This window comes from Sinocyclocheilus grahami, unplaced genomic scaffold, assembly GCF_001515645.1.
Source record: "Sinocyclocheilus grahami isolate Dianchi unplaced genomic scaffold, SAMN03320097.WGS_v1.1 scaffold646.1, whole genome shotgun sequence".
In the NCBI taxonomy this organism is placed as follows: Eukaryota; Metazoa; Chordata; class Actinopteri; order Cypriniformes; family Cyprinidae; genus Sinocyclocheilus; species Sinocyclocheilus grahami.
This window is the reverse complement of record NW_015505825.1, coordinates 2,128,060-2,137,799: the sequence shown is the minus strand read 5'-3', so window position 1 is coordinate 2,137,799 and position 9,740 is coordinate 2,128,060. Positions and strand designations below refer to the sequence as shown.

General features: G+C 41.8%; 1 protein-coding gene across 1 annotated transcript in view; it reads left to right on the top strand.

Annotated features, from left to right (window-relative positions):
- ranbp2 (RAN binding protein 2) overlaps positions 1-9,740 on the top strand; it is a 65,032-nt gene that overhangs the window by 48,519 nt on the left and 6,773 nt on the right. Inside the window, exons 23-26 of the mRNA XM_016242128.1 lie at positions 3,413-3,592; positions 3,772-3,849; positions 5,838-6,728; positions 8,258-8,344. Coding sequence (XP_016097614.1) covers positions 3,413-3,592; positions 3,772-3,849; positions 5,838-6,728; positions 8,258-8,344 — 1,236 coding nt within the window. The remainder of the gene's footprint in view (positions 1-3,412; positions 3,593-3,771; positions 3,850-5,837; positions 6,729-8,257; positions 8,345-9,740) is intronic.

Genomic DNA, 9,740 nt, shown 5'->3' with positions numbered 1-9,740 from the left:
TTTTTTTTTACCTTAAACCGCATAAACACATTTCATTACACCAAATACACGAAATAATGGTCTTACTAGCAGCATCATATGACCCCTTTAAAATTTCTGTAGAATTTGCAATTGGGGTGCACCAGTGGCTTCAAAGTCCTTCAGGTACTCCGCAGTGAGTGTCTTGTAAAGTGATTTCCCATTTTAAATGTGCACACAGGCGCAATGATATTACACAGCGCCTGAAAATAGTCCCCAGCTATGTAACTTCCAACGTGACTAGCACTAAGTTTGTGTAGTTGGTTATGTTGACGGAAGTTAGCCTATTTTCTGGCGTTGCGTACTATCACTGCGCCTGCTGCACCCATAGTACGGCAGCAAAGGTCCTTGATTATTACGCCGGAATGAGAGTATAGTTCTTAGCCATATCGGCCTAGAAAATCACAACTTTTCATTTTCTGTCGGTCTTAGTATACGATGTAACTGTAGAAGTGTCAAGTTTTAAATAGGAAAAATATACAAACTCTTTGGTCGTTTTTGAGCAAGATGCTAATGGTCTAATCAGATTAAATGATCTATGCTAGGCTGAGTGGATTCGAAAATGGTAAAACTCAACTGTTTAACTCTAGGGGAGTTGGAAAACGAGCCCGTTTTCAAAAATTGTGGAGTGTTCCTTTAAGCTTAATATCTCCGTGTACAAACTGTGGTTTGATGAAGAAATCATTAGGTCTTGCAGAACACAGTCATGGCATCCTTTCTACAATGATGATCAAATATTGTTTGGAAAATTCTTCCCTATATTGACGTTTCTGCAAGTTGCTGGACTTTGACTGTCAGGGTGACTGGTGGAAGCAGCGCCGCTTTGATTATTTGAGTAGGTTTTGAGTCTTAAGCGCTATTCGCACGGGATTAGTATTACCTGGTGACCTCCAGTCATTTGTAATAAGTGCGGAGGTTGTCTGTGATCTTAATCCCGTGCGAATCGGCCATGTCTGTAATTTGTAAAGTAAAAATTCCCCCGCAAATGACCTACCATATTTCACCGAACACCGAGGTCCTGTGATAGTATTAGTCCCGTGCGAATCGGCATCTCTGTGATTCGGCCAGCATTTGGCGGGTCGTATATCATTTTTCGAGGTTTTTGTTTCCTGGGTGTCTTTTTATCCATCTTTCGCGAAGAATGGAGCTGCGTTGGAGTGTTTGATAGTATTCTGGGTGCTGTCATATATTGCTACACCATACAATTTGGAGAAAGAGAAAGCTGAAAAGGTTTTGAGGTTAATGTGTTACAAAATAAATCAAGCATAAAGCTTGAGATATTATTTAACCTGGTGAAATGTAAATGACACAGCGCACGAAACAATATTAGTTTCTTTTTTTTTTTTTTAATCCATCTAACCGGACCATAGAACGAGACTCTTAAAGCCTTGATATCCAGAAGACAAGTCTGTAAATTCGAGTAAAATCACAGGCTTCGCTTATCCCGTGCGAATGCACCACACGAAAGGTCCCCAGATAATACTAATCCAGTGTGAATAGGGCATTGAGATGTGTTTTTCAGTCACTGACAGAAGTTTGTTTCTTCGTCTGCAGAGTTTCAGATTAATTGAATGGAAGAAATGCTGAGTTTCTGCTGAAGAAGCTGTGGCAGGTGGACAGTTCAAAGAATAACACGCTTGTTTTGTTGCTTTGTAAGGGGCTTGCGTGAGCTCAAACAGTAGATCATCATGGCGCTAGCAATGCCGAGGTCATTTAATTAAAAATAATTATTGATATTTGTGCTGGATATTTATCCTGAAAACTTTTTTTTGGGACCACATTTACACGCTGCTTTGAAATAAGGGGTTAGATTTGACACTAAATGGAAGTGCCCTCTATTTGTTTTCTAAATGCATGTAATAGATGTTATTGTGAAGGATTCATCTATTGGGGATGGGTGATCTTCCCAAAATATCCCGATCTTGTGACACACAATCACAATCCACGATCTGAATCACAAACTTCGTGTGATCTTGATGACACACAATGGTTTCAGTATGAGAAACCTGAAAGAGATGCAGTGAGAAGCGTTTGTGGTGTATAGACTTTTATCCTGTATATTGCAGTAAATGTATTGGCAGCACAAGTAAATATAGTGGAAACCAAAGTCATCGTTCACTCATTTTCCCCATCAGCATGTCACTCAACTCTTGTTTTCCCTATGTATTTAAATGTGGCTCATCGTGAGAGAGTCCGTACTGATGTGTGAGGAGCTGACTGATGAGTGTGAGTGACGTACGACGGCTGTAGGTTTGATGAGTGTTTGCATGTATGTGTCTTTGTGGAGTTACTGATTTAACATTGGCTGTGAAGTGTGTTGACAATGAAACGGTCAGAGTACTTTAGTCTGCTACATGCTTTAGGGCCTTTCGCACCGCAGGAACCTTTTCATAGTACCAGAACTAATTGTTGAACTACCCACTTTTCGGCGTTTTCGCACCGCTGGAAATGGGTGCGATTTTAGTCCCTAATTTTCGAGAACCAAATTAGCTCCTACTCCGGAGCAGGGTCTAACCAGCACAACTGGTACTAATCGTGACACAAGTAGACATTGATTGGCCAAACACGTATGAAAACGCCCTCACCTGCCATGATTTAATACGGCGTGTAAACATACTGTAAACATTGTCAACTTATTTCGCAAGTATGGAGAACAGCGATAGATGGACGGACGCTGAAGTGCAGGCACTTGTAGCAAATGTAGCACTGCCAGTTGTCACTGGAGCTTCTTAGTCCTCCTTTCCGTTCTTTCAATCGCTTTACGTATACGTCGACTTTCCATGTCCATTATTGTGAAACCCGCGAGACACAACAAACACACAGCTCTGATCACAGCGTCCTCCATCCTCCTGTTGTTAATGTTGTTCTTCTTTGTTTCTGTTGTTGAACGCCGCACACAAATGACGACGCTGTCGACCGGCTTACGTCACTTCTTAGTACACACTCTCGGTGTGAATGCAACCCTTTAAATGGTACTGGGTAATAGTTCGCGCAAAATCATACCTGTACTTCAGTACTGCACATTTAGTTCTGGAACTAAAGCGGTGCGAAAGGCCCTTTTGACACTTGTTGGTTTGAAATGACTCCGATTGCTTTTGAAAGCGCTTCTTCAAGAGATAGTTCACCAAACATGAAAACTCAGTCCAGACTTCATTTCTTCTGTGGGACACAAACTGAGATCATCTCCGGGTTTGTGTTTCCCAGTACAGAATAAAGTCAATGGGACTAATGTTGCTTGGACCCCAGTGACTGAAACCATCACATTTGTCAGTCACACAGCTGTAGACCTGCCTGAGAGCGAGTAGATGACAGCAGTTTCCGTGTTGGGATGAACTATCTGTTTAGCAGTTGTTGTTGCTTTAGTTAATCTAGTTTCTGTTTGTTTATTGCTCAGTTTCCTCTCCGTCAGCGCAGAAGAGCAGCGCTCAGGACGTGTGTGATGATGATATCAAGATCGTATTTGAGCTTAAACCAACAATAGAGCAAGCAGAGCTGGCTGCCAGTCTGATGCTTCCTCCTACGTTCTTCTGTTACAAAAACCATCCAGGATACGTCAGCGACGATGACGGCGATGGTAAGATCCACACGCTATTTAACGGTAAAACATATGACCGAAGTCCAGTTTAGTTCATCAGAGCTGCACTTCTGTACACTGTCATTGTTAAATCTTTAACAGTATTCACATCTTCTGATTGAAGTGTTTTGTGTCACTGTGAGAAAGGACTAACCTCAGATTCACACCGCTGTTTTCAGATGAGGATTTTGAGAGCGCAGTGAGGGATCTGAAGGGGAAGCTGTATGCGGATGGAGCTGATGGAGCATCTGATCACGGTAGGTTGCTCTGGACCAGTGGTTCTCGAACTGGGGTACGCGGAGGGGGTACGTGAACAAAATACTGAAATTTACCATTCATTTAACTATATCACACTCTTAAATAACATTCAGCTGAACATGTTTCTCACAGGCAACACATATAAACTAGGGCTGTCAGTTTAACACGTTAATTAATTGGTTATGAAAAAATTACGCAATTAAAATATAATAATAATATTAAAGGGATAGTTCACCCAAAAAATTTTAATTCTGTCATCATTTACTCTCACGTCCCTCATGTTGTTTCAAACCTTTCTTTTTTGGAACATAGAAGGTATTTTCAAAGACTATAGAATACCCTTAAAGGGACTTTGGTATTTTGAAGACCGTTAACAAAGCTGTTTTGGTTACCAATGACTTTCATTGTATGAACAAACAATACTGAGATGTTTCTTAATTTATCTTCTTTTATGTTCCATGGTTTGTTAGGCCATTGTAGCCTAATAATAAATGTTTTTGTTGAATCAAATCAAATATTTCTACAGCTACAATTTGTAATGTCTACTTGATACTTTCTCATTTAACACAAAAAATATCTTTAAATAATCTTTTTGTGGGTATTTTCAGTCAAATTTATTTTGCCGTTAAATAGATCAATTAATCAAAACATCATGTAATTAATTAGATAAAAAATGTTAACCGACTGAAAGCACTGATATAAACACCTGCCTCTTGTGTACCAAAAAAAAATCTGTCATAAATGCTCCTCTGTTTGCTCACGTGCATCAATCAGAGTGTAAACCGTGAGAGATGCACTCCATTACAGATTAAAGAGAGGAACAACATATAAGGTAAGGTGGCCAACAGGTAAATAAATGTAGAATTGCACTGTTTGCTCTCGTGCATCAATCAGAGTAAACCGTGAGAGATGCTGAGACAGGCACGGCGCTTGCAGACCACATGATGTTCGCTCCATTATGGAGTAAAAGAAATAATATTAGAAATAATAAAGGTAAGGTGGCAGATAGGTAAGCTAATAAGAGTGAACGGAGAGGAGGGTTGTGTCCGGGAGCAGCCAGAGGTCTTTAGGAGGTTAATGCGTGCCGTTGTGGCTCCCGCTGGTAAAGAACCGCGGGTTATAGATGAAGAGTTTATTGGCAAAAACAGATAACTCGTTTTTTTTTTTATATATAAATCATGTTTGTTACCATGTTTTTGTGTTTTATTGTGTTAGCTGTATTTTTTGTTGTTGTTTTTACTTAATCAAAATAAACTGCAGTTTGATTGAGATTAATTGGAATGCACAATGAAAAAACTTGATTTTTTTAAAGCAGAGTTCTCTCTTTTTTCAAATAAACTCTTAATATTGTTTAAGGTGCCAGACAGGTAGGAGAGCGGGGTTGCGTTGTCTGTTCACGTGTATCTCTGATTGGGAGCTGTCTCCAGGTGGCAGGTTTTGTGGCAGCTGCTTTACTGCTAATCGCACTGTAAAGACTTTGCTGCCCTTCGCAACAACGTACATTTGCGTTCTCAGCACTTACTGGCGTAAAGAACAATATTCACACACTGTCCACAGAGAACGATTTAAGACTCAGACTCTCTCTGATACGGCCAAACATCGCAGTTACGCAAATCATATCAAGCACACCCATCTCATTAAACGCGGTGCAATGTATTAAAAAATATACGATAGCTTGCACACAAATGATGAGTTAAAGGTATGCGTTACATGTGCACGTTTTTAAGATATTTAGTATCTAGTGTGAGAGCGGTTGCGCGACTGTAAAACGTTTGAGAACCACTGCTCTAGACTACTCTAGTTATCAGGGCTCGACGGTGATGTCCGCTCGAGGCCAAAGTGGGAGAGTTATGTACGTGGTGTGAGGTGTAATTGACGTCAGATTATCCTAAAAGTTTATCTCACACACGCAGCACTAATGAGCTCTGTGTGTGTTGGTCCGTTCTCTCATGCTGGGCGTTTCATCAGAGCATGCTTGTGTCTGCAGACTCGGAGGTCAGTCTGGTGTGGGAGAAGCGGCCGACTGCAGACGAGGAGCAGCGAGCCAGACGCCTCCTGCTGCCTCCCACCTTTCTGTGCGGCGTCAGCAGCGACTCCGAGCCAGAGGCAGAGAAACCAGACGACTTCAGCACTGAGCTCCAGAAGCTGCAGCAGCAGCAGGTGACGAGTGTTTCTGATCTCCACATCGCTGTGAGTCCGGTCTGCAGCACAGCACCAGCTCTGGACACACGGGTGAAGCCCGAGCCTTCCCATGATGCAGCAGCTGTGGACACACAGGTGAAGCCAGAGACTTCCCATGATGCAGCAGAAGAGGAGCAGCGAGCCAGACGCCTCCTGCTGCCTCCCACCTTCCTGTGTGGCGTCAGCAGCGACTCCAAGCCGGAGGCAGAGAAACCAGACAACTTCAGCACTGAGCTCCAGAAGCTGCAGCAGCAGGTGACGAGTGTTTCTGATCTTCTCATCGCTGTGAGTCCGGTCTGCAGCACAGCACCAGCTCTGGACACACGGGTGAAGCCAGAGACTTCCCATGATGCAGCAGAAGAGGAGCAGCGAGCCAGACGCCTCCTGCTGCCTCCCACCTTCCTGTGTGGCGTCAGCAGCGACTCCAAGCCGGAGGCAGAGAAACCAGACAACTTCAGCACTGAGCTCCAGAAGCTGCAGCAGCAGGTGACGAGTGTTTCTGATCTTCTCATCGCTGTGAGTCCGGTCTGCAGCACAGCACCAGCTCTGGACACACAGGTGAAGCCCGAGCCTTCCCATGATGCAGCAGCTGTGGACACGAGCAGCGGCGGAGCAGAAGAGCGTCAGACTGACGGCAGCCGTCCCATCGACCTCTCCACCAAGAGAAGCAGTGAGAGCGACTCCAGCACAGCTACAGGTGAGTGCCAGTCAAACCTTAACAAGCGTCTCTCAGAGCAGTCTGATTCCTAATATTAACTCCAGTCATCATGTGAAATGTTTGCTTTGTGGTTGCTGAATTAATGCACTTCTGCATCCTCTGTGATGCGAGATCCATGTCTGGATTCATGTTTGGATTTAGTAGCAGTAAATAGCGCAAGTAGCTTCGGGAAAGAAATCAGACTGGCTGCGTGACACATTACTATTATTTTTATTCAGAATATCTCAGTAGAGATCACTAAACCTCAGCTGACATGTTTGCCAGTGTTTTCAGCTCAGCAGCACTTCTGTACTGTAGAGAGAGTGCATGCGAATGGTTTTAATGAGGAAAGCTGTATTCGGAGGATTTAAACTCTTGACGTCTGGCACCCACAAGCATGAGCGTCTATGGAGGCTTACTGCCAAAGCAAGATAACGGCAATATCAAATAAAAAAAGTATTTTCTGGATAAATAACCAGCAGGCAAATATCGTGGCTATAATTAATCAGGACAAGCAGAAATCCTGATAATAATTCAAGTGTGACTCTGGAGCACAAAAGCAGTGTTAAGTCGCTGGGGGATATTTGTAGCAATAGCCAACAATACATTGTATGGGTCACAATTATACATTTCTCTTTTATGCCAAAAATCATTAGGATATTAAGTAAAGATCGTGTTCCATGAAGATATTTTGTACATTTCCTTCCATAAATATATTCAAACTTAATGTTTTATTAGTAATATGCATTGCTAAGAACTTCATTTGAACAACTTTAAAGATGATTTTTGCACCCTAAGATTCCAGATTTTCAAATAGTTGTATCTCAGCCAAATATTGTCCCATCCTAACAAACCATACATCAATGGAAAGCTTATTTATTTTGATGTATAAATATTTCATATGATGCATAAATCTCAATTTCTAAAAATTGACCATTATGACTGGTTTTGTGCTCCAGGGTCACATGCTTATGATTAAGCATGCAGCCCTTTATTGTAATCACAAGCAGATCATTTTCATGCTTAGTCACAGAACTCATGAACATATTCTTTCTCGGTACATGGAGAGATTTGTCTTGGAGTGTAAGAGATCTGTTGCATGCACCCCTTCAATGTATTTTGGCATCTAGCTCAAAATAGAACGGCTTTCATCAGATCAATAAACAAAATTATTATGTATAAAAGTCAAAGAACATTCGATGCGAACCCAAAAAAATCTAGCTTGAAGGCCTAATCGTTTGAGTATGAAAACACAACAAATCCATTTGTCTTACATGGTGCAGAACATAGTGCAGCCATTAAGTTGCCTCAACAGGGCATTGTGATTTAAAAAGTTAAATGAAATATATATATATATATATGTATATGTGATACCATGATGCAGACCCAGCCGTGAGAGCTTTCAGCATCATGATCATCTGTAAGCTGTGTTCAGAGAGGACAGGATAAAAGCACATGAGTTAGTGAGCGGGTAGCATCTGCTGAATGCTGTTTAGTGGGTGACGTGAGTTTTTGCTGTCCTCCTGCAGGTCTGTCTTTTGGATTCGCATCTGTGGGTGGGTTTTCTTTTGAAGAACTCTCAAAGACTTCGGGGGAATTTGCATTTGGCAAAAAAGGTGAGTCTCTTTACCTGTTCACCAGTGAATATAACTTAAAACTCATTCTCTCTGCTTGAGAGTGAAGGGTTTTCTTGGGCTTGCTGGTGTGAACTGCTGCTCATCAATGTGAAGCCTGAGGTCAATATTTACACTGTTATAAATTACATTTTGGTTTGTTTTCTCCCAAACTCAATGACATTCTTTAAGAGCACAGACACAATCATACATCACTTCATTGATTCTGTGCTTAAGCAGAAAACACTGCTTGCTGTGTGAGGTGTAATGTGTTCTGTAATAATCAGTGTTTGTACGTCATACTGTTAGTGTTAATGCTGTCTAAAAACACAGGGCAGTGTTATTTGTATTCTAATCCAAGTTCATCTTTGTCTGACTTTTGAGAATGCTTTCCTAAAGCACATTATAAGGTCTTGTTTGTTTTGCTTGTTTTTAAAGGGGTCATATGATGCGATTTCAAGTTTTGCTTTCTCTTTGGAGTGTTACAAGCTGATTGTGAATAGATAAGATCCCTGAAGTTGCAAAGACTAAAGTCTCAAACCCAAAGAGATATACTTTATCAAAGTTAAGACTCTGCCACGCCCCCCTAAAACGCCTCGTTCTAACACGCTACCATATCTACCTCACTATGTGGAAATATTAGCATAATGCGCCCAGATGTGCACGCAAAGAAAGAAGGTGTGGTTTCAGTAACCGCAGTTAGTGTTGAAGCAGCATGTCAGGGAGACGCTGTGTGTTTCTAGACGAAAGCAGAAGCACTTTATTTGGCCTTCCAGAAGGAGGTGCATTTAGGAATCTTTAAGATCAGTTGCAACAGAACAGCAATGCATTTTATGGACGAGCGTTTCGTGAACCTAGGAGAGGAGGGCACTCTGACTTTGCTATGACAATCTGGCGCTTCTGAATCAGCTACTGTTTTGTTATTAGTTTAAGTATTTGCTATTGACTGTTCAAATGCGGAGTTTTGCGCATCGTGTGTGTGTGTGTGTGAGAGAGCGAGGGAGCGCGAGAGAGTGTCACATCACAGTGGAGTCAGCTGTCTTAACCGCGGCTTGTGTACGCGCACACACACACACACACTTCTATTTCACTTCTTTTGGACTGAAGCACCGCAACACCCGCCGAGTGCAATGATAGAGCTTGAAAGATCAAAGACCACTTTAAATATAACTCTGACTGGATTCGTCTGAAAGAAGAAAGTCATACACATAGGATGCCTCGGGGGTCAGTAAAATGCAGCCTGATTTTCATTTTTGGGTGAACTAACCCTTTAACTTTTAATTTAGTTATTGTAATGCTTTAAAGAGCAATTTTAGATTGTAATATTCTAATGTTCTGCTATCTGTTCTGAAAACTATAAAAGGTACAGCTGTAATAAAACCAGAGAGAAAGGCTGCAT